Source organism: Orcinus orca, chromosome 1, assembly GCF_937001465.1.
Source record: "Orcinus orca chromosome 1, mOrcOrc1.1, whole genome shotgun sequence".
In the NCBI taxonomy this organism is placed as follows: Eukaryota; Metazoa; Chordata; class Mammalia; order Artiodactyla; family Delphinidae; genus Orcinus; species Orcinus orca.
Window position 1 is genome coordinate 106,469,826 of NC_064559.1, and position 25,372 is coordinate 106,495,197.

The following is a 25,372-nucleotide window of genomic DNA, read 5'->3' on the forward strand; positions in this document are numbered from 1 at the left end:
GGGTCATAAGAGTAAGGGAGGTAAGTCAGTACAAATGAAAAGCTGAGATTTCACTGTAGGGAAAAGAGGAAAAAAGGATTAATGCTTTGGAAAGAGAAATAAAAGTAGATTTCTGGGCAATGTGAAGCTGAGAGTTGTTCAATCTTGTCAGGTTCTGAAGGCATCTCCAGATCCAGCTTTCAAAGAAAACTGGGACAGTGACAATGGAACAGCTAAAAATAGGTCATAATTATAGCAAAGAAAGCCACAGCCAGCATAAACCTGGCCATTGTTATTGCTGAAGTTGTGGAATTGTTGCTTCCAGTTACTCTTGTCATTAGCGGCTTCCTGATACGATCTTCTGTGGTGAGGATAGCTTTTCGAGCTCCATCCCACTTTCCAGGGCCCTGTAGCCGATACTGGATTGGAGTACAGGGTCCCCAAAATAACTGTAATGCCAGTTTGGGGTCAGTGAAGGCCAGGGACAGCAGATTGGGCCTGACGCCCACCAGGTCAGCAAGCTCGTCCATGGTATCTATATAGTCTCCCTGAATGGTATGGCGTTGGCTGTCCACGTACCTGAAGCAGAGAAGACAGAAGCCATGCCTATTAACAATTCAGTCACTCCATCAATTAATCCATGCTTCCTATCTGCTCTTGGCTCAATATTGAGCTAGGAGCTGCAGAAAATAGTGAAGAAAGACACTGTCTCTATCCTTAAGGGCCTTATAGTCCACTGGACTCGATAAGATAGATACACATGAAACAGAGAAGAATGTAAGACTTTTGGTAAATCATGTGGTATTAGACTCCTAAATAGAAATGTAGACGAGGGTAGTTAAAATCGAGCTATGATAAGTCCTTGAAGGATGTGGAAGAAATAGATAAGCTGAGAACAAAGAGGAAAGGATTGCAATAATAATAATAATAATAATGTAGATTATATATTGTAGAAGTTTGGCAGTGAAAGGAAGGAGGAAAATAGGAGAGCACCTAGAAAGGGTATCAGGGTTAAATAAAAAAGTGTTTTCTCCTCCTTGCAGACGGGAGAGTTATGCTGGTATAATCAATTGAAGAAAACCACGTCTTTGGGCGTGGGATGATTGTGCCTCTGACTTTTCCACAAAAATTTAGGAACTTCGTCAACATCAACTTTGTTCAAATAAAGATCACCAAGTGAATAAGCACAAGTTCTGAAATTCAGATTGCTAAATGTGTCCACCCAAGCACTAAAATACTGGCTGATGGTACCACCTTCCCAGATTCTATAGATTACTCATACCAAGAGCCAATGTGACCGGGGTATGCTGTCACATGACAGCCAGCAAAGTGGCCTCTGCAGATTTGTAAATCTACCTACAGATTTGTAATTTAACCATATCTACCTCTCATTAATTCATCACTGCCTTTCCTTTCTCTGGCAGCTCTAATAGCCCTTCAAGTAATCCTTGCCAAAATAATATGCCTGGTTTTCTCTCCATGTGCTTTTTCCTACTTGACTTTTCTTTTAGGCCCTAAACGTAGAATTTTCTTAAGCTTTTCTCTCCTTTCCCATCCATATTCAAACCACTTGGTGGTATTTCTCTATTCTATTGTCACAAACTATTATTTCCTTTTCCTTCAACATATACTCTAAATCCTTAAACAGACACGAGGACAATAAATACAGTACAACATTGCTCTTATTAAGAAAGAAGTGGGAAAAAATAACCACCTATCTTCCTGGGAGAACTCTTACCTTTTGGCCATATCCTCTCGAGCCTTAGCTATTTCTTTTATCATTTCATTTTGTGAGGGCAATGTCTTTATCCCTAAAGAGAAAAATCAAAATTTTAAGTGTAGAATTCCCTCAGTATGAACACTAACCCTATTAACAATTACCATGCTATGGAAAATTCAAAGGAATACAGGCTCGTTGTCTGTACCAAGGAGGTTACACCTTCGCTTGATCACCTTACCCTACCACCACCAGAATATAATAATATTAACCTCAGTAGCTTACTCTTTTCTGCTTTGTCTTTGTAAGATATTTCTCCTAATCTACTTTCCAACCAATACCTGCCTCCTCCCTAACATAGTCTTTCAATTGGGAAATGAAATCTGGACATGAGGAAATGATAAATGGCCTTAAAAGTATATGGAAAATGAGGTACAAAGTAAAAGGGTGGGGAGAATATGGGAAACACACCTGTACTTGTACTCTTATTAACAAAGAGGCTTTATACCACAGGGAGAAGGAAGTAAAAGTAAACTCTCAGTCCTGTTGTAGGCCTACAGTTCCATGGAAGATAAGCCTTACCTTCTAAATTTTTTAATTTACTGAGAGTGAGGGGTAAGGTCAAGGGCAACTCATAATACCCAATCTTAACAGATAAATTTAAGCACCAATGAACAGTTCCAGTAGCAGGAATTTAACAGCAAGGACATGGCTAGACAAAGGTAGAATAGTATTTAAGTTGACATAGACAACTCTCAATTTAAATGATTAGCTTTATGCCCGGATTTACAGGCACTATGCCATGTAGAAAACTTTAGCCACACCCAACTCTAAAGTGTTATTCCACAAAATTCTGGAACGTGTAATTTTAGAATGGGAATATATCTTACCTAATACAATCCTCTCTACAAGTACTCTCAAGTGGTTATCTCATTCCTCCTTAAATATCTCTGGTGATGGGGATCTCATCACCTGAGGAGATGATGTAATTGTTTGGCTGCTCTACTTGCTGGAACATTATTCTTTTCATTGACCCCAGAACCTGGCTCCATGCAACTGGCTCCAGTGGACTTAGCTCTGCCTTCTAGGGCCAAGGAATCTAGTATTAACAAATAACAGCGTTTGAACCATTTGAGAACAACTGTCATAACTTCTTTAAGTCTTCCCATTATCAGCCTTAAAGCCTTAACAGTTCCCCATATAACAGGTTTCACATTTTCTGCCACATTGGTTACCCTTCTCTGGGCACACTCTAGTAACTATCCTGGTGTGTCCCTCTTAAAACATGAGACTCAGAAATTCAACACTCAAGAAATAGCCTTCTGTGCTTTGCCATGTGTTCTTTTCATTTTAGCCTTGGGAATTATTACATATGTTCATAACTCAATGAGGAATCACTGAAATGCTTCATTTGAAGTTAATCACAGGTCTTAAGACGCTCATGAAACACAGTCTGAGAGTTGATTTCCAAATTATTTCTCATAGAACCACCGTAATTTTTACTTCTCTTAAGTAGAAACATTATGGAGGAGGAGGTCATTTCTTGCCTGTGACACAGCCAATTCATCCAAAAAACAAAACAAAAACCCAACCAAAGAAAAAATCACTATAAATTAGATAGGTAAATAGATAGGAATATATAAAGATGTGTACTGTATCCGGTGGTGCAGTTCTTAATTCATTGATACTGTTGTTGCAATGTTTCCTCATTCAGGCACATGTCATTTTTACCATATGTATCTCCCTCCTTCCTATCTTGCTCCTCCTCTTATATTACCAGTTTACATCAATGGCCACAGCCCTGAGCAGATTCTTTTTCTCGCTTTCATCTCCAACTTACATTCCATCCAAATCTTTTCAAATTCACCAATGAAATTTCATTCAAATATTTCTCGTATTCCTTTACCTTAGTTTAAAGCCCTCATTATGTCTTTCTTGGACATTTGTCACAGGCTCGCAACCTATCTCCCATTTCATTTCCCTCTAATACGTCTTCTGAGTTACAAATCTGATTTGACTCCCCCTCTGCCCGTTAATCCTTCAATTGTTTTCTATTGCCTACATTGAATGTGAACTTCTTGCGTGGCACCTAAGGATTTTTCTTGGTTTTGCCTCTATAAATATCTCCAGCTTCATTTTCTTTAATTCCTATAATACTTTATTCTCCAGAATTCTGAACTCCTTATAGTTCTCAGGACTTGGTTTATTTTGTCATTTTCTCTAACTTTGCATAAATATTACTAATTATTCTCTTCTCTGGTCAAGATGGCCTTGTCCTTTTAGTAAACTCTTCTTTTTTACAGTGTATTTGCAGTTGTAGGGAGAATTGGGTACTTATTCCTTTCTGCTCCCATAGCCAGCTCCTCTACATTGTTATTGGACACTTGTTTAGGATATAGTAAATACCTGCTGAATGAATGAACACATTAAATGTCTGTTTACTTGTCTCCCTTGCTTGACTCTGAGTTCCATAAAGATAGGAATTTTCTATTTGGTCATATTTGCATCTCCAGCACCTAGCAGAGGGTCTGGCATATACTAAGAGGCCAGTAAATGTTAGCTGACAAATGTTGTTGAAGAACAGTGTGGAACTGAAGTTCAGAGATTTCCTAAGTGTTCCAAGACAAGGTTCAAACGAGGTGAGCCTGAATTATAACTCTGTGGAACTAAGTCTTTCAGTCGGCTCTGAGGCCTAAGTCAGATTGTATTTATGTAGTCCTGACTAGTCCCTGCACTTTAAATGTAAAGACTATGTTACAAGAGAAAGGAGGTGTGGCTGCCATTCTGCTCTTTCAGTCCAGTCCAGCCTTTTACCATTACCTGAAATTGAGAAGGTAGTTCATAAGCTGAGATCCTCAGATAAGAACTTTCTACTATAGAGTTTAGAAAACCTCCAGAACTAAACTTGCATTCACTGAATAGAGATGTATTAGCTACCTCCCATGTGCTAGGCACTGGTCTAGACTTGGAAGACAAAGGCAAATAAACATGATTCTTTTATTTAAAGAGCTTTCAATATACTACAAAGAGAGGGAGGGAATAAACAGGCTTTTTCCACACAAATAACGAGTAAAGGGGAGGCATACCAGGCAGAGAGAGCAACAGAAGCAAAGACATAAGGTACAAGAGTACCTGCTGTGTTTGCTGCATAGTGGGTAAGTCATTCAGTGCATCTAGAAGATTGTAGGATGGATGGTAAAGACCTGCAAAAGATGGGCCTGAGAAAGCAGCCTGTATCCAATTTGTGGAGGAACGTGAATGCCATGCTATGACATAATGCTTCCTTGTGATCCAGAGAATTGGTATCATTTCATACGGTTTGCAAGGGAAGAAAGTTACTAAATGAAAGTGGAACACTTGCAAGGGCTCTTGAGAGGGCTACAAATGCGACAAAAGAAAACTAGATTTCTGTCAAGGCAAGCAAGTGGGTTCAGTGTTCTATAAAAGTGTGGAGTATTTTCTTGACAAGAGAATAGTAATTCTAGAGGACAAAGGAGGAAGGGAAATGTGGCTTGGTGGGTAAAGGACAGGCCAGGGAAGAGGACAGGCTGAGTTGGGTTTGAAAGAATGGGAGAAACTAGCTGATTCTAAGGTCTTAAAATTGGTACAGTGAAAGCAGAATTCAGTGATGAGAAAGCAAGGATTTGGTAAGCAGAGAGTAGAACAAAAAACTCAGGGTTCCTTTTGGAAACTTGATAAAGTTATACGGATTCTCTGATAATTCCTTCCTTCCAAGTGTTAGAAGAAAGCTGGAGGAATTAGCACTAAGATTTGCTAGCAGAGGAAACTGGGCTTTTTGTGCATTTCCCCTAAGATCCCCTAATCCCATAGCCATAATGCGTGATCTTCCAAATAACTCATTTTCCCTAATCCTCTCAATGGTTCACTTGGTCCTGGAAAAGAGTCTCAGTTGTTCTAAGTGTACAAGATGCTGTGGCCTATTTTAATGCAACTTTTTCCTCTTACTTAATTGACCCAGTTAAAAGATTCACTTTATATGACTGGAATTAAGCCAACTTAACGGGTTACTTGCATTGGATTGCTGGTCCAGTGCTCAAGGAGTACATGATCTACTGGATAGAATTAAAAGGAATTAAGAAATGAAAGAACTTTGGGACTTCCCTGGCAGTCCAGTGGTTAAGACTCCATGCTTCCGCTGCAGGGGGCGTGGGTTCGATCCCTAGTTGGGGAACTATGATTCCCACATGCCCCAGAGCACAGCCAAAAAATTAAAAAAAAAAAAGAAATGAAAGAACTTTGGGGAAATTTGGAAAAGTTTTTTATCTATCAACTCTAACATCATTGCTTCTTTTTTCTCTGCTACCATGAGGATCTTCACTAGGGAAGAAGAATCTGTAATTTCAATAAGAACTCTCTAAAAACATATTTATTTATTTACTTGGCTGTGCCAGGTCTTAGATGTGCTACGCAGGATCCTCTTTGCAGCATGCTGGATCTTTAGTTGTGGCATGTGGGATCTAGTTCCCTGACCAGGGATCAAACCCAGGCCCCCTGCATTGGGGATGTGGAGTCTTAGCCACTGGATCACCAGGGAAGTCCCTCAACAAGAACTTTGAATAGTTTTAATTAAACATTAGTAATTGTACAAAGAACTTTTTTGTTAGAAGGAACCTTAAAAGTCATTTGATTTCTCCCTATTCTGAGGCTTGAATCTACTCCATACTGGCCTGACCAAAGTTTATTTTTAATGTTAAGCTAATATTGTGCAAACCCTCAAAATTTCACTCCTTGGTTCTGGTTCAACGCTTTGAAGTGATACTAAGCAAATATATAAAACCTTCTGCCATGGGGAATCTCTGCAGGTATCTGAACCATATCTCCCCAAAATCTTATCCTCTCCAGGCCAAACCTCTCCAGCTCCTTTAGCTGTACTTCAAATGGCACATTTTCAAACCCCTTAACCACTCTTGTCTCTCTCCTTTTAATGTACTCCAGATTCACTTTTAAAATATCTTTGGGTGTGGTCTGACCAGTTCAAGGAAGAACAGTTGTAAATTCCAGGACATTATGTTTTTTTAATAATGCCAGATATAGTTAAGTCTTTTGGAAGCCACATCATTCTGCTGATTCATATTGAGCCTACTATCCCAAACCCCAAAGTTTTTTCTCATGTTTTCCTAGCCAAAACTTTCTGAAAGAGGGAATATAAAGGGGGGAAAGTAAGACTTTGAGTGGCTGAATCTTCTTCATTCTGGACTAGTCTTTAACCAGCTCTTAATTTTTGTCTAAAATGAAATCACAGCACTTCTATATGTGACTCTCTCTAACTATAATGAAAGAAGATTAAATTCTTTTGCTTCACAAATATGTATCAGTTGTCTAAAATCTAGATGAGTGGATTTTAAACTGGAGTGCATATTGGAATCACCTGGGGAACATTTTCTCAGCAATCTTATGTCAGTCCCACACCAGACTTATTAAATAAACGCCATCAGGAAAAACATGTCTGTTTTGGGGAAACTTCCTAGGAGATTCTGCTATATGTCCATGATTATAAGTTGCTACTTTATATTCCCTCAAAAATTAATTTTTGAGCACTAATTTTGTACCAGGCACTGTTACAATCATACATGCTGTCTCAGCTATTTATAAGCAAGAACATAAACATAATTAAACAAACCACTAAGTAATTCGGTAGTCATCTTGCATGGTCACTTACCTTTAAATACTTGAGTGACCCAGCGTCCTTGGAGCTCTGAAATGGGCATAATGGCACCCAAGGGCTGGATCAAGCCTATGATTGCAAGAGTTGGCTTTTCTAGGTTAGGAGGGAAGACCTTTTTATACAGAGATATCTTGTTTTTGACTACTTTGACAGAATCTTCAACAAAAGGAAAGGCAAAGCTATAGCCTGTAGCAAAGATAACAGCATCAATGTCATCCTCCCTGGAGCCATCCTCAAATATGGCCGCTGTCTCTGTGAATTCCTTCACGTTTGATTTCACCTTCACCAAGCCAGAAATTATACAGTTTGGCAGATCATCATTTATGGTTGGTTGCTGACTCAGAACTCTGTGAAATATGATAAAGAAGGAAAAACGAGAGAGATCATGAGAGAGAGAGATCATTACCATGTAAGTAAAATTCTATTTTGATTGAGGTGGTTAATCAATATGCCAATAGTCTCCCTTTATTTATGAAATTTGGGAAAGGTCTAATGTATACCAGCTTGATAAAGGTAAGGATCTCAGAGTAAAAGTTGGACCCTGGGGCTTCCCTGGTGGCGCAGTGGTTGAGAGTCCACCTGCCGATGCAGGGCACACGGGTTTGTGGCCCGGTCTGGGAAGATCCCACATGCTGCGGACCGGCTGGGCCCGTGAGCCATGGCCGCTGGGCCTGCGTGTCCAGAGCCTGTGCTCTGCAACGGGAGAGGCCACGACAGTGAGAGGCCCGCGTACCGCAGGAAAAAAAAAAAAAAGTTTGACCCTGGATGGCATTGAAAGAGAAGCTGTTGGAGAAGTGAGGGAAGGATTGTTTTATTTGAAGAGTACGTGCATGGTTTCTCAAGGTCTAATAATGCTCTCAGTGATATGATAAGGCCACAGTCTAGTAGCTTCTATCCATATATCAAGAAATCTGCGGAACTGGACTATCAGCATTCTGTTGAGTCTCTTTTCCGCTTCAAAGGCCCAAGAACCAGGCTTGGACCATCATTTTCCAAAAGGTATAATAAATTACATGTGTATAGTGACTTACAGTTTTAAACTGTTTTTACGTACATTAACGTATTTGAATCTCATGCAAACCCAATGAAGGAGGCAGGACTGTTGTCATTATCCAGGTCCTATAGAGGAGGAAACTGAGGCCTAAAGAAGTTAACTGGCTTGCCCATGGTCACACAGCCTAGGATTTTAGGATTTTTATCAAATGTTTTTTTATGAACTCCCTTGAGATACTCTAGGCATGGTAAGTAGTGTTTCCTTGAAATAACATAGGATAAGGTGCAGAACCTTTCTAAAAGCAGTGTGAATCCTTGGATCCTGTGTTAACAGCTCTGAGAATCCTCAGCCCATCATGTTCAGACAGAGCTGGCCTCTTCTTAGGAACAAGATATGTTTAAACAGTATTACTGGTTTGCTGCATTTAGTAATTCTTTGACACAAACCTTTAGGTACAGATTCTGTTCTCATTCCAACCTCATCATTTCATCTTTCTCTCCAAACTTACTCCTGTTCACTAACAGTACCACCATCCACATTTTGTGGCCCAAGCCACAAAACTGTGAGTCTTACATCTGGTCACCAAGGCCACGCTTTCTCCTCTTAACACCCCCAGAATAGTTTTACTTGTGCTGTTTCACGTGGGCCATTACAGCTGTCTCTAGTGCCTCCTGCTCCATCCCCTTTCAGTCTATGTTCTACATCATTTTTGGAGTGATTGTTCCAAAATGTGTTTATTATTGTGTCACTCACCTGCTTAAAATCTTTCAGTGGCTGTGGGCTGTCTTCATTCTAAACTTTTTATTTAGCAGAGCATACAAACATTTTCATATATCTGCCCAGTGAACCAGGAGATGTACTCAGTCACTCTTCCATCTTTGCCTGTAGTCCATCCAAACCAAACTATGTGCAGGTCTCAGAGCATAATGTATTTTTTGCTATTCCAAGACCTTGTATTTATAATTAGAATGCTACTTCCTTACCCTGTTTGTTTGACTATATCTTATTATTCTATAAAGCCTCAATTTATTTTGTGATCACCAAAGTTACGGATGCTACAGTTTCCATAATTGGGCGAAATAAATTCCTGAAAGGTTGTTGGCAGGCACAGTCTCAAAATATCACCCCACTGATTAATTTCAAAGGAAAAAATATCTTTACAGTAAAGAAACCTAGTAGATACCACCTAATCCAAGTGATCGAATTTTACGTCATTAATATGCAATAAGCTGCTATCATACAGCTCCTGATGTGATCCACCAAGAAGGCACAACATAACCTATGAGAATTCACACCAAAACTGTTTAACCTAAATATAATAGAGGAAGAACTGCTATGAAAGTCCAAATTTAGAGACTTTCTGCAAAACAAATGGCTTCAATTCTTTAAAAAAATCCATGTCAAAAAAAGAGAGATTTATTTCAGACTGAGAGATTAAAGAAATATGACAACTAAATGCAATGGTGTAATACCCGACAGGATCTTGGAGTTAAAAATAAAAAAGCTACAGGTAATTCCCTGGCAGCCCAATGGTTAGGATTCTGCACTTTAAGCCACATGGCACGGCTAAAAATTTTAAAAATCTACAATATTATTGAAACAATTTGGGAAATTTGAATATGCAATATATTAGGTAATGGTATTTTTATCAATGTTAAATTTACTAAGTGTGATAATTATGTTTATGTAGAAGAATGCCCTTTATCTTAGGCAATATATGCTAAAGAATGTAGGGTAAAATGTCTTACTGACTGCAGCTCACTCTCGAATGGTTCAGAAAAAAAAATGTATGAATACATGTATGTATATATGGATGCCATATATGTATGGATCTATCTATCTCCAGAGAGAGGGAGAGAGAGAAAGCAAATATAGTAAACTGTGAATAATAGGTGAATCTAAGTGAAGGGTATATGGGTGCTTATTGTACTTACTATTTTATAGCAAGTAAACCTAAACATTGGACTCCCTGTTGGCGCAGTGGTTAAGAATCCACCTGCTAATACAGGGGACACAGGTTCGAGTCCAGGTCCGGGAAGATCCCATATGCTGCAGAGCAACTAAGCACATGCACCACAACTACTGGGCCTGCGCTCTGGAGCCCGTGAGCCAAAACTGCTGAGACTGCATGCCACAACTACTGAAGCCTGAGCACCTAGAGCCCATGCTCTGCAACAAGAGAAGCCACCACGATAAGCCCAAGTACCATAACAAAGAGTAGCACCTGTTCACCACAGGTAGAGAAAGCCCACGTGCAGCAACAAAGACCCAATGCAGCCAAAAATAAATAAATAAATTTATGAAAAATAAAATAAAAGTCAGAAGGGAAAACAGCATTTAAAATCAGCCTTTGGAAATGCTATCACAGTCTACCTTGTATGCTGTGTGAGGACTTCTATCCTTCATACTCTCATAGGACTCCATGCATTTCTTTATCATATTCTATTGTCTGTCTTCTTCGTAGAGTATTAAAGGAAATATCCATTTCTCCAGTCTGTCATTTGTTACTTGTGTGATCTTGGGCAAATTAGGTTCTCTAAGTGTCAATTTTTATATTTGCAAAATGGAGATCAAAATAGTACCAACCTATAGGGCTGCTGTGAGGATTAAATGAGATAATGCGCGTAACTCATTTAGCACTGTGCTTGTCTTATATTAAGTCCTCAAAAAGGTAGGGTGTTATTATTACTATTAGTATTACTATTAGGTCTTTAGTCTCAGTATTCTCATGCCAGTATAATGCTTGGCTCATAACAGATGCTCAGTTTGTTGGATGAATGAATGAAAGATGCCCTGCCCTCTATTACCATTTTGTTGTTGCTGTTGGGCATCATGTAAAAAGAACTGGTACCTCAAGGAATGATAAAAATGGTTAATGCCAAGGAGAATTACAGCCTGAAAATTATAGACCAGTAGATCTTCGACTTCTGTGGGGGAAAGGTAGAAATCTAATCTCAGATTCTGTGGACTTGCTTAATGTAAACATAGAGGTAACCGTACTATTAGCCTATGGGAACAGTCCTTATTCTTTGCCTTGGCTGTTACTGCCCACCTCCCAGCCTGGGAACATACCTGTGTTTAGGCTTCAGGCCAAACAGTTCATGATCAAACCTTTGGTTCATCTTTTTTTCCAAAAATATATTTGCTAATGATTGACCACAAATCTTCCTCATAAAATATTGAAATCGAGAAGTCAACAACACATCAAAAGGATATCCATAATCTCCGACACGATTGAAGATCCAAGCCCCTCTTCTGGTGCTGAGGAAAACCTGAGGCACGGGGAAAAATAATGTTTGTTTTTGCCGTTCTCTGACTCATTTCTCTGAAGGAATGGGAACCCAGTTTCTTCAAGATGAAGTTCAGACTCATTAGTCTGGCTTTTCATTCCCTGGTAATATATATATTTTTAAATTTCCTGCCATTTTCTTTTCAAACACTAAGCTTACAATTAAATTGGTGTAGTCACTGACCAAGACTCTGTCTTGCTCTGAACTACCAGTGCATTTCTGTTTAATGTCATTATGCCTCCCTGAAAAGCTTAATTCTCCAAAGCCTATTCATTTTTCAGATCCAGATCAAGTCTCCCTCCTCCATGAAGATACCACTGACTGTTCTGGCTGATAATTTTCTCTCCATCTTCTGAACTTCTCTAGCACTTGTCCCCTGTCCAACTCATTTAAAATCATGGAACAGTAAAGCTGAAAGCAACTGGACATCATTAATCCAAAACCTTCAGTCTTTATTTTGCCTTTGACATTGTTTACATTGTTACAAAAAACTTACTTATATTGACATGTAACATTATATATTCTTATTTTATATCTTTCCAAATATGTTTTCTCCAAGGTGGGAGGTAGAGCATATACATCCTTTTATTGAGAATTGTAACCTGTAAATCGCTGTACTAGGTCCTTTATCTATATTTTTATTTAATCAATACAACAACCTCTTGAGGTAGGTATTGTTATGTCCTTTATATGGGTGAGAAGAATGGAGAGGATGAATAACTTGCCTGAGGTCATATAACACTAAGTGGTAAAGCTGAATTTCCGCCCTAAGTCTGACTCCAAAGCCTGTGCTTAAGTAATGTTTCATCGATTATTTAAGGGAAATACTGAATATTGCAAGTAGCACAAAGGGAGCTGGTCCGTCTTTCTGTTATCTGCTGGCTAAAGTCCACATTCAGAGCTGATAAAAAGTTTGGTATTCAACTACCTGGCAAAAGCATCACTTTATATTATAAAACTCTCTGGAGATAGTTTCCCGGGTTGTAAGCTATATAAGTACATTGTTTTATGGTGTTTTGTCTAACATTTCATGTTAAACGGTGACCTGTCTATAGAGGGCTAATTATGTACTTCATACCTATATTCTCACCGATGGTGACCATAACCGCTATCATAAATAAGCACTTTTATGTGTCACAATTGAAAGAGCCTGTGTGGTCTTAGAAATCAAATGATTTTATGTGCAGTCTAGATAACTTTTTAAATATAGGTTATGAGTAATGTAAATGCTCAGAGTTTCAGTTAAAAAGTTCTCTATGTATAAAATAGTGACAAAAATACATACGTCACAAAGCTTTCTCAGACACAACCACCTTACCTCCACCCGCTCTTGCTGCCTTGTTCTTTGGCAATTTACAATTCTTCAGTTCTTGTAAGGCCCAGCTCCTCTATAACTGACCATTTAACAAGCCAATGGTATTAAAGAAAGCTCATGCCTTCGGTCCCCACCACATACCTGGTACATTCTTTTATCATAGCACCCACACACATTTTTACCCTTTATTGTTTATATACCTATTTCCTAATAAATGCTTGTTGAATTAATTCATGGAGTAATATATGAAATCAGTTTTGTGGGGATAGATGAGGATAGACCTGGGAAGTGTTACTGAATGGAGTTTGTGGGTAAAGTTCATTTAACAAAGTTGTGGCATTAAACTTCTATTTTTAAAAATAATTTAAAAACAATTTGTGGAGAAGCACAGCTTAAAGTTACTGAAGAACAACCAGGCATTTACCTATTGCCAACAAAATTATGATTCAATAAAGACATGCATAACAAAATATATTCATGATGTCTGTTTCTAGGAATTTATAATGAAGATACTTTTTTCCCAGTTCAAAAGTTATGATACAGGGCTTCCCTGGTGGCCCAGTGTTTAAGAATCCGCCTGCCAATGTAGGGGACACGGGTTCGAGCCCTAGTCCAGGAATATCCCACATGCCACGGAGCAACTAAGCCCATGGGCCACAACTACTGAGCCCACGTGCCACAACTACTGAAGCCCACGTGGCTAGAGCCCGTGCTCTGCAACAAGACACTGAAATGAGAAGCCTGCACACTGCAACGAAGAGTAGCCCCCGCTCACCACAACTAGAGAGAAAGCCCGTGCGCAGCAACAAAGACCCAACACAGCCAAAATAAATAAATACTAAAATAAATAAATTTATTTTTTTTAAAAATCTATGATACAAAAAACAAATTAGGAAACCAAAAAACGTCAAGGACATAGAAATTCCTTTAGAGTAAATGTTATTCTGTGTTACCTAATTGTATGCAAAGGCTGGGGAGAGCTGCTTGCCTGTGCTACAATGTGGATGCTTTTCATTCTGATACCCATGTTGTCTTTAGAAGGATTAGACTGCTTCTGTTTTCCATTTGGGGAGTGAAGAAGAATGAAGAGGAAAATTCCCCAAACATCCTATGAGTTAAAAGATTTCAATGACTGAGTACACTTTCCTTCAGATAAGAGTATAGCACTTCTGCTGGCCAACAGGTGATCCACACTCTGAATGCTGCATTCTAACAAGCTCTCCCAGCAATCACTTGGTCTTCTTAAAAGCCAGAGGCACACTCTGAAGAGACAGCTGAGTGAGATTATGAGCACAGTTTGTGATCATGACCAAATTCCTTAGTGTGAGGCCAAGTGAATGATGGGAATCTAACTTGTAACCTTGTCTCCATCACATAATGAATCATAATGTTGCCAACTGAGGCAGTGAAACCAAGCCCTGCATTTGCCATTGGCACTGATGGGCTGTGTGCAGGTATGCATACACTCTGCTGGGTCCACCTGCAGCTTCCTTGGTGAAGCAAAGTAAATAATTTACTAATTCAAACCTGCTTGGCTGTGTGGCTAACTTCCACAGCCAGATCGCTTCCAGAATTCCCAATGCCAATTATAATGACTCTCTTTCCAGTGAAACTCTCTGGATTCTTATAATCTCGACTATGGAAGTACTGTCCTTTGAACTTCTCAATTCCTGCAAGAGAAGGGAAAATTATTACTGGGTGATGGTTTATCTGATATCATTTGTTAAATCATTCATTTTTTTTTGCAGTGTGTAGAGTTTATGCATATATTCTCTGTATGTTCTCCTTTTACTCAGGTGCACTGTTGACTTTCTGAATATTTTTGCCTGTTTTCTTTTCCCATCACCTCAGAGTGGAACCTTGTGATTTCCTTATTATAAGTAGTCTGCTGAACTCAGGATCTGTTAGCATTTTAGACCCGTGGGCTCACAAATCCAAACTGCTTCAGAAAACCTCCATTCTCTTTTGTCTTTTCACCCTCTTTATTTTTTTTTAATTGAAGTGTAGTTGACTTATAATATTATATCAGTTTCTGATGTACAACATAGTAACTTGATATTTATATAGATTATGCAATATACAAAGTTATTATGATATTACAGTCTTTTTTTTTTTAACATCTTTATTGGAGTATAATTGCTTTACAATGGTATGTTAGTTTCAGCTTCACAACAAAATGAATCAGTTATATATATACATATATTCCCATATCTCTTCCCGCTTGCGTCTCCCTCCCTCCCACCCTCCCTATCCCACCCCTCCAGGCGGTCACAAAGCACCGAGCTGATCTCCCTGTGCTATGCGGCTGCTTCCCACTAGCTATCTACCTTACGTTTGGTAGTGTATATATGTCCATGCCTCTTTATCGCTTTGTCACCGTTTACACTTCCCCCTCCCCATAGCCTCAAGTCCATTCTCTAGTAAGTCTGTGTCTTTATTCCTGTTTCACCCCTAGGTTTTTCATGACATTTTTTTTTTTATAAATTCCATATATATGTGTTAGAATACGGTATTTGTCTCTCTCTTTCTGACTTACTTCACTCTGTATGACAGACTCTAGGTCTATCCACCTCATTACAAATAGCTCAATTTCGTCTCTTTTTATGGCTGAGTAATATTCCATTGTATATATGTGCCACATCTTCTTTATCCATTCATCCGATGATGGACACTTAGGTTGTTTCCATCTCTGGGCTATTGTAAATAGAGCTGCAATGAACATTTTGGTACATGACTCTTTTTGAATTATGGTTTTCTCAGGGTATATGCCCAGTAGTGGGATTGCTGGGTCATATGGTAGTTCTATTTGTAGCTTTTTAAGGAACCTCCATACTGTTCTCCACAGTGGCTGTATCAATTTACATTCCCACCAACAGTGTAAGAGGGTTCCCTTTTCTCCACACCCTCTCCAGCATTTATTGTTTCTAGATTTTTTGATGATAGCCATTCTGACTGGTGTGAGATGATATCTCATTGTAGTTTTGATTTGCATTTCTCTCATGATTAGTGATGTTGAGCATTCTTTCATGTGTTTGTTGGCACTCTGTATATCTTCTTTGGAGAAATGTCTATTTAGGTCTTCTGCCCATTTTTGGATTGGGTTGTTTGTTTTTTTGTTATTAAGCTGCATGAGCTGCTTATAAATTTTGGAGATCAATCCTTTGTCAGTTGCTTCATTTGCAAATATTTTCTCCCATTCTGAGGGTTGTCTTTTGGTCTTCTTTATGGTTTCCTTTGCTGCCCAAAGCTTTTAAGTTTCATTAGGTCCCATTTGTTTACTCTTGTTTTTATTTCCATTACTCTAGGAGGTGGGTCAGAAAGAATCTTGCTGTGATTTATGTCATAGAGTGTTCTGCCTATGTTTTCCTCTAAGAGTTTGATAGTTTCTGGCCTTACATTTAGGTCTTTAATCCATTTTGAGCTTATTTTTGTGTATGGTGTTAGGGAGTGATCTAACTTCATACTTTTACATGTAGCTGTCCAGTTTTCCCAGCACCACTTATTGAATAGGCTGTCCTTTCTCCACGGTACATTTCTGCCTCCTTTGTCAAAGATAAGGTGACCATATGTGCGTGGGTTTATCTCTGGGCTTTCTATCCTGTTCCATTGATCTATCTTTCTGTTTTTGTGCCAGTACCATACCGTCTTGATAACTGTAGCTTTGTAGTATAGTCTGAAGTCTGGGAGCCTGATTCCTCCAGTTCCTTCTTTCGTTCTCAAGATTGCTTTGGCTATTCGGGGTCTTTTGTGTTTCCATACAAATTGCAAAATTTTTTGTTCTAGTTCTGTGAAAAATGCCAGTGGTAGTTTGATAGGGATTGCATTGAATCTATAGATTGCTTTGGGTAGTAGAGTCATTTTCACAATGTTGATTCTTCCAATCCAAGAACATGGTATATCTCTCCATCTATTTGTATCGTCTTTAATTTCTTTCATCAGTGTCTTATAATTTTCTGCATACAGGTCTTTTGTCTCCTTAGGTAGGTTTATTCCTAGATATTTTATTCTTTTTGTTGCTATGGTAAACGGGAGTGTTTTCTTGATTTCACTTTCAGATTTTTCATCATTAGTATATAGGAATGCCAGAGATTTCTGTGCATTAACCTTGTATCCTGCCACTTTACCAAATTCATTGATTAGCTCTAGTAGTTTTCTGGTAGCATCTTTAGGGTTCTCTATGTATAGGATCATGTCATCTGCAAACAGTGACAGCTTTACTTCTTCTTTTCCGATTTGGATTCCTTTTATTCCCTTTTCTTCTCTGATTGCTGTGGCTAAAACTTCCAAAACTATGTTGAATAAGAGTGGTGAGAGTGGGCAACCTTGTCTTGTTCCTGATCTTAGTGGAAATGCTTTCAGTTTTTCACCATTGAGGATGATGTTTGCTGTGGGCTTGTCATATATGGCCTTTATTATGTTGAGGAAAGTTCCCTCTATGCCTACTTTCTGCAGGGTTTTTATCATAAATGGGTGTTGAATTTTGTCAAAAGCTTTCTCTGCATCTATTGAGATGATCATATGGTTTTTCTCCTTCAGTTTGTTAATATGGTTTATCACATTGATAGATTTGCGTATATTGAAGAATCCTTGCATTCCTGGAATAAACCCCACTTGATCATGGTGTATGATCCTTTTAATGTGCTGTTGGATTCTGTTTGCTAGTATTTTGTTGAGGATTTTTGCATCTATGTTCATCAGTGATATTGGACTGTAGTTTTCTTTCTTTGTGCCATCCTTGTCTGGTTTTGGTATCAAGGTGATGGTGGCCTCGTAGAAGGAGTTTGGGAGTGTTCCTCCCTCTGCTATATTTTGGAAGAGTTTGAGAAGGATAGGTGTTAGCTCTTCTCTAAATGTTTGATAGAATTCGCCTGTGAAGCCATCTGGTCCTGGGCTTTTCTTTGTTGGAAGATTTTTAATCACAGTTTCAATTTCAGTGCTTGTGATTGGTCTGTTCATATTTTCTATTTCTTCCTGATTCAGTCTTGGCAGGTTGTGCATTTCTAAGAATTTGTCCATTTCTTCCAGATTGTCCATTTTATTGGCATAGAGTTGCTTGTAGTAATCTCTCATGATCTCTTTTATTTCTGCAGTGTCAGTTGTTACCTCTCCTTTTTCATTTCTAATTCTATTGATTTGAGTCTTCTCCCTTTTTTTCTTGATGAGTCTGGCTAGTGGTTTATCTATTTTGTTTATCTTCTCAAAGAACCAGCTTTTAGTTTTATTGATCTTTGCTATTGTTTCCTTCATCTCTTTTTCTGATTTATTTCTGATCTGATTTTTATGATTTCTTTCCTTCTGCTAGCTTTGGGGTTTTTTTGTTCTTCTTTCTCTAATTGCTTGAGGTGCAAGGTTAGGTTGTTTATTCGAGATGTTTCCTGCTTCTTAAGGTGGGCTTGTATTGCTATAAACTTCCCCCTTAGAACTGCTTTTGCTGCATTCCACAGGTTTTGGGTCGTTGTGTCTCCATTGTCATTTGTTTCTAGGTATTTTTTGATTTCCTCTTTGATTTCTTCAGTGATCACTTCATTATTAAGTAGTGTATTGTTTAGCCTCAATGTGTTTGTATTTTTTACAGATCTTTTCCTGTAATTGATATCTAGTCTCATGGCGTTGTGGTCGGAAAAGATACTTGATACAATTTCAATTTTCTTAAATTTACCAAGGCTTGATTTGTGACCCAAGATATGATCTATCCTGGAGAATGTTCCATGAGCACTTGAGAAAAATGTGTATTCTGTTGTTTTTGGATGGAATGTCCTATAAATATCAATTAACTCCATCTCGTTTAATGTATCATTTAAAGCTTGTGTTTCCTTATTTATTTTCATTTTGGATGATCTGTCCATTGGTGAAAGTGGGGTGTTAAAGTCCCCTACTATGAATGTGTTACTGTCGATTTCCCCTTTTATGGTTGTCAGTATTTGCCTTATGTATTGAGGTGCACCTATGTTGGGTGCATAAATATTTACAATTGTTATATCTTCCTCTTGGATCGATCCCTTGATCATTATGTAGTGTCCTTCTTTGTCTCTTCTAATAGTCTTTGTTTTAAAGTCTATTTTGTCTGATATGAGAATTGCTACTCCAGCTTTCTTTTGGTTTCCATTTGCATGAAATACCTTTTTCCATCCCCTTACTTTCAGTCTGTATGTGTCTCTAGGTCTGAAGTGGGTCTCTTGTAGACAGCAAATATATGGGTCTTGTTTTTGTATCCATTCAGCCAATCTGTGTCTTTTGGTGGGAGCATTTAGTCCATTTACATTTAAGGTAATTATCGATATGTGTGTTCCTATTCCCATTTTCTTAATTGTTTTGGGTTCGTTATTGTAGGTCCTTTCCTTCTGTTGTGTTTCTTGCCTAGAGAAGTTCCTTTAGCAGTTGTTGTAGAGCTGGTTTGGTGGTGCTGAACTCTCTCAGCTTTTGCTTGTCTGTAAAGGTTTTAATTTCTGCATCAAATCTGAATGAGATCCTTGCTGGGTAGAGTAATCTTGGTTGCAGGTTTTTCTCCTTCAACACTTTCAATATGTCCTGCCACTCCCTTCTGGCTTGCAGAGTTTCTGGTGAAAGATCAGCTGTTAACCTTATGGGGATTCCCTTGTGTGTTATTTGTTGTTTTTCCCTTGCTGCTTTTAATACATTTTCTTTGTATTTAATTTTTGACAATTTGATTAATATGTGTCTTGGCGTATTTCTCCTTGGATTTATCCTGTATGGGACTCTCTGTGCTTCCTGGACTTGATTAACGATTTCTTTTCCCATATTAGGGAAGTTTTCAACTATAATCTCTTCAAATATTTTCTCAGTCCCTTTCTTTTTCTCTTCTTCTTCTGGAACCCCTATAATTCGAATGTTGGTGCGTTTAACGTTGTCCCAGAGGTCTCTGAGACTGTCCTCAGTTCTTTTCATTCTTTTTTCTTTATTCTGCTCTGCAGTAGTTATTTCCACTATTTTATCTTCCAGGTCACTTATCCGTTCTTCTGCCTCAGTTATTCTGCTATTGATCCCATCTAGAGTACTTTTAATTTCATTTATTGTGTTGTTCATCGTTGCTTGCTTCATCTTTAGTTCTTCTAGGTCCTTGTTAACTGATTCTTGCAATTTGTCCATTCTATTGTCCATTCTATCTCCAAGATTTCGGATCAACCTTACTATCATTATTCTGAATTCTTTTTCAGGTTGACTGCCTATTTCCTCTTCATTTGTTAGGTCTGGTGGGTTTTTATCTTGCTCCTTCATCTGCTGTGTGTTTTTCTGTCTTTTCATTTTGCTTTACAGTCTTTTGATTATATTCCTTGTGCTGTATATTACAACCCTGTGACTTTTATTTTATAACTGGTAGCTTCTATCTCTTAATCCCCTTCACCTATTTTGCCCATCCCTCACCCCCTCTTTTCATCATCTGTAAATACCTACTTCCATTCTAATTGGAGTATATATGTTCTTATATACACTAAACTATACATAGAGTGCTTTTTTCCTCTCAGAATGAAAATCCAGGCCAAAGACTGTAATTAAACTCTTTCTTTAAGCTTTATTTTCTTCCTTAGAAACTCAATATTTCTGTTTATTTCCTCGATTGCTAAAAAAGCCCTCATTCAGGTTAAAGAAGATGTGGTAAATATATACAATGGAATATTACTCAGCCATAAAAAAGAATGAAATAATGTCATTTGCAGCAACATGGATGGACCTAGAGATTGTCATACTGAGTGAAGTAAGTCAGAGAAAGACAAATATCATATGATATCGCTTATATGTGGAATCTAAAAAAAAAATGGTACAAATGAACTTATTTAAAAAACAGAAATAGACTCACAGATGTAGAAAACAAACTTATGGTTACCAGGGGGGAAAGGTGTGGGGGAGGGATTAACTGGTAGACTGGGATTGACATATACACACTACTATATATAAAATAGGTAACTGATAAATACCTACTGTATAGCACAGGGAACTCTTCTCAGTACTCTGTAATGACCTATATGAGAAGAGAATCTAAAAACGAGTGGATATATTTATATGAATAACTGACTCACTTTGCTGTACAGCAGAAACTAACACAACATTATAAATCAACTATACTCCAACAAAAATTAAGAAGAAAAATTCCGTCATTCAATCTAATGCAGATCAACTTTTATCCTTAAAAAACTAAAATTATTGTAAAGCTAAATATAGAGCCTTCTAATTTTCCTCTAGTCCCCCAAATTACTGGTATCTCTACCTCCTAAATAGCGTTAATACAAGTTACCCCATCACCTTTCAGAAGAATATGCAGAATTAGGATAAGCTTTATTTCATCCCAAGATAGGAAACACTCAGACCACATTCTTCCCATTCTTTAGGGATCAGGTCACAGGCATAGTTCAAGTGTCTTCCTTCCTTGTAGGCTACTTACCAGGGAAGCTTTCCAAGGGTAAGTGAGCATTGGTGTGATGGCCAGTGCAAACCATAACTCCATCGAAGACATTCACCTCCTTTTTCCCTTCAGATACCGTGACCACCTCCCATTGGCCTGAAGTGGAGAAATCAGGCTGTTTCTTCACACTGCACACGGTGGTCTGAAAAGAAAAGGGGTAGCCACAGGGTACTATAACCACAGCCTATATAGTGGACATCTTCCCTGACAGGACTCTCCTTGCAGAGGGTAAACAAAGGGCTGATACCGCCTAACAGGCCTCATGCAGGGGTATTTGATTTTCATACTCCACAAATCAGAACTTTTTTGTTTGGGGCTGTGGTCAGAGTGAGAAAACTTCCATGAGGCAAGCTAAATAAAACAGAGTTGGCAGACTAATGTTGCACTCTCCTCTGCTTCTAGAAAAGTGCAAATTACTAGTTCTCGTGGACCATACCCTAGGGCAATGTGATACTTGAATAAAGTTTGGGCTTCTCTTGTGCTTCTGAGACACTCCATGCACTAAATGCCTATTCCTCCCCATACCCCCAGACATCCTGAGACCCTCTGATGCCTTCTTACCGCAAGTCCTGTTCTCACTGTCTGGCCTTAAACTTGTGACTGAGCTAGAGGGCTCCCTTTCCTAATAGAGTAGAGAAACATCCCAGTGGCTCATATTTTATGTAAATGAACCTCTCTGACTCCCATAAATGCCCATTTTACAAGTAACTATAAAGAAAGAAGGTGTGAGATGGGATAGTCAGTGGCACAATTTTTAGCTTTAAAAAATAGTAATAAATATGGGTTACTCTACCCAGCTTAAGGAAACATAAAGAATGTGTTCTATGTGCTTCTGGGTTTATGACCCTAATGTCTTGGTTGACTAATAGAGATACCCCTCTTGTATACCCGAGCCATCCTATACTATTTATTGTTCCTCTCGATCATGTTCTTACTTTTACACAGGCTGTTGCTTCCGCCTGGATCATCCTTTTATTCTTTCTTCATTTGGAGATACTCACCCTTCAACATTTAGCTTGGGATTATCTCCTCTAAGAAAACCTTCCTGGTGCCTGATGCCTCATGCCCTGATGGGTTAAGCAACCCTCCTGTGAGCTGCAATGTATAGATTTCTGTGGCATTTATCACTAACTCTTCATTTTTAATAATTATATTTACAATGAAATTTCTCTTCATTTTTCTATCTCTATAACTAGACTGTGAAATCACTAATTTTTTTTGTTTTTGTGTCTTCACTGTTTAGTATGGTAACAAACCTCTTCAGTAAGTGTTTAAAGAAGTGAAGAGAAGCACCACTAGGCTTTAAATGATTGACTTTGGAAGTCGTCACTGGATACTGCCATTTTAATTTTGTTGTTAAAGAGAAAGAGTCATGATTTAGTAGAATGATCAGAAGGTAGAAGATTTGGGCTTTTTGCCAGCTGTCAGAGTATTGATTCTTTTATGGTCATGGTTTAGAATGATAGGAATATCACAGAAGACTTTACAGCAGGAAGGAACCAGTGAAGTGATCTAGTACAGGCATCTTGTTTTACAAATAAACTTAAGATACATCAACGTTGAGGAACTTAATTGTCTGAAGTCACAAGTTGATTAGTGGTAGAGCAAAGACTAGAACTCAAGTTTTTGCTTCCCAATTCAGTGTTCCTCCCTCTACACCAGAGTTAACTTATTTGTTCCCTCATAACTTATCAATACCTACTTCACTGGGTTGTTGTGATCACATAAATAATGCACTGGAAAGTACTTCAGAAAGTATAAAAGGGCTAAGCAGCAAGTTGTGGAAACAGAAGGTTTTAAAGTTCCCATACCTGTCAGTTCCCCTCATTGTTTTATTGTAATCAAATGATATAGAATGAAGGCAATGAAATGAAGGTGGCTTCCTGGATCTGCAGTCAAAATACATAGAAGAGGGACCTTTCCATGAATATTTTGAGACACAGGGAAGACAAAGAGTGGATTCTGGATAGAATAGATACATGAGCATATCAAACCAATCTAAGCACTGGTAAATAAGACCAGTTATTCATTTACTTGACAAACAACTCAAAACACAGAGATACCCACGAAATTCCCTACCTTAAACCGAATGTACTTTAGAAGGTCAAATTCTTTGGCATACATCCTGAAATAGTCCAGGACCTGGGCGTTATGCATGAAGTTAGGATAGTGATCTGGGACGGGGTAGTCACTGAAGCACATCATCTCCTTAGAAGTGTTGATGACCACTGACTTGTAAATACTGGCCCTCCCTTCTTCAGGTTCTTCCTGCAGTAAGTAAAAAGCATTCATGGCAACTTGAGAATTAAGGTCATGGTTTATAAACAGCCAACAAACATTTGAAAATGTTTTCTGAAAGAAATGCCAATTTAAAAAGCCCCGGGCTTCCCTGGTGGCGCAATGGTTGAGAGTCCGCCTGCTGATGCAGGGGACACGGGTTCGTGCCCCGGTCCGAGAAGATTCCACATGCCGCGGAGCAGCTGGGCCCGTGAGCCATGGCCACTGGGCCTGCGTGTCCGGAGCCTGTGCTCCGCAACGGGAGAGACCACAACAGTGAGAGGCCCGCGTACAGCAAAAAAAAAAAAGAAAAAAGTCCCCTCCCCACAACCCTTCACATCTCCCAGTATTTGTGCCCTCGTGCAGTCTCTTCCCCTTGAATCTAAGTTGTCTTCATGGCTTGCTTTTGACCAACAGCATGCAGTTGGAATGATACTGAATGGCTTCCAAGACTAAGTGATAAGTAGTCTTGCAGTTTCTGCCTGAGTCTCTTAGAAAGCTTGCTGTGGTGGAAGTCAGCAGCCACGTAAGAAGTCCAGCTACCCTGCGACCACCATCCTGTGAGGAAGCCTGAGCTAGCCACATGAAGAGCATGTTTGGGATAGAGAGATGTGCAGCCAGCCCCCAGAAGGTCTAGTTATCCCAGCTGACGTTCTAAATATGTGAGCAGGGAGGTCATAGCACACATCCTGTCCCAGCTGTCACCTGATTGCCATGACGTAAGACTCCAAGTAAGAACTGCCCATCTGAGTCTTTTAAATAGTATATATATTTCAAAGCCTGGGGAAGTTTCAAGAGTTTCATACACTTGCCACATTGTTCTCCAGGAAACACTGTACTAGCTTACATTCTGTCCACTATGTGTTCCCATTTTACCTCGTTTTTACTAATTACAAAGACAATTACTCAGTGTTAGCAAAAATGAGGTGAAATGAGATCTTAGTACAATATTTTCTGGACAGCAATGTGACAAGAATATGAAACCCTTGCAACCTGCCTTTTAAAGAAAGATTCAGCATTGTAGAGAAAGATTTATGTTTAAGGATGTGAATGACAGCATTATTTATAACATAAAAATGAAATAAGCTAAATGCTGCAATATTGTGATTTATAAGAAATATATATTTGGTTATCCAGATGGTCAAAATATATTCTCATATATGGTCTTTTTCCACAGTTCCTGTCTCAGAGCTCCCAATACTCTCCTAATTTCCTAACTGTTGAGAGTGATACAAGTGTCTATTGTTATGTTAATATGGTGACCTTTAGAAAGCAAGTAAGGTTGTGGGCTGGTTACCAATGGAGCAAACACTGTGGTTAGAGGGTTGTAACTTTCAGTTGCCTATCCCCTGACCTCTGGGGAGGCGACAGGGGCTGGAAGTTGAATCAATAGCCAATGCCCAATGATTTAATCAATCATGCCTATGTCATAAAGTCTCCATAAAAACTCAAAAGAGTGGGGTTCAGGGAGCTCCCAGGATGGTGAACCGAAGAGACTAGGGGAGAGCGGTGTGCCTGGAGAGGGCATGGAAGCTCAGTGTCCTTTTCCCTATGTATCTCTTTCATTTGCCTGTTCCTAAATTATGTTCTTTTATAACAAACCAGTTACCTAGTGAGTAAATGGGTTTCCTGTATTCTGTAGCTGCTCTAGCAAATTAATCAAACCCAATGGGGGAGGGGTTCGTGGGAATTTCT

General features: G+C 38.8%; 1 protein-coding gene across 2 annotated transcripts in view; it reads right to left on the reverse strand.

The window, feature by feature from the left end:
* LOC101270999 (flavin-containing monooxygenase 5) overlaps positions 1 to 25,372 on the reverse strand; it is a 109,768-nt gene that overhangs the window by 75,031 nt on the left and 9,365 nt on the right. The window contains exons 3-9 of one of the 2 annotated variants that reach the window (XM_049702252.1): positions 23,480 to 23,668; positions 21,380 to 21,542; positions 14,509 to 14,651; positions 11,449 to 11,648; positions 7,377 to 7,729; positions 1,718 to 1,790; positions 134 to 558 (exon numbers count right to left, since the gene is read on the reverse strand). In XM_049702252.1, the coding sequence (XP_049558209.1) occupies positions 213 to 558; positions 1,718 to 1,790; positions 7,377 to 7,729; positions 11,449 to 11,648; positions 14,509 to 14,651; positions 21,380 to 21,542; positions 23,480 to 23,668 (1,467 nt within the window). In that variant the 3' untranslated portion in view covers positions 134 to 212. Of the gene's footprint in view, positions 1 to 133; positions 559 to 1,717; positions 1,791 to 7,376; positions 7,730 to 11,448; positions 11,649 to 14,508; positions 14,652 to 21,379; positions 21,543 to 23,479; positions 23,669 to 25,372 lie in introns of those variants that run through there. The other variant, XM_049702256.1, reaches the window with a different exon arrangement.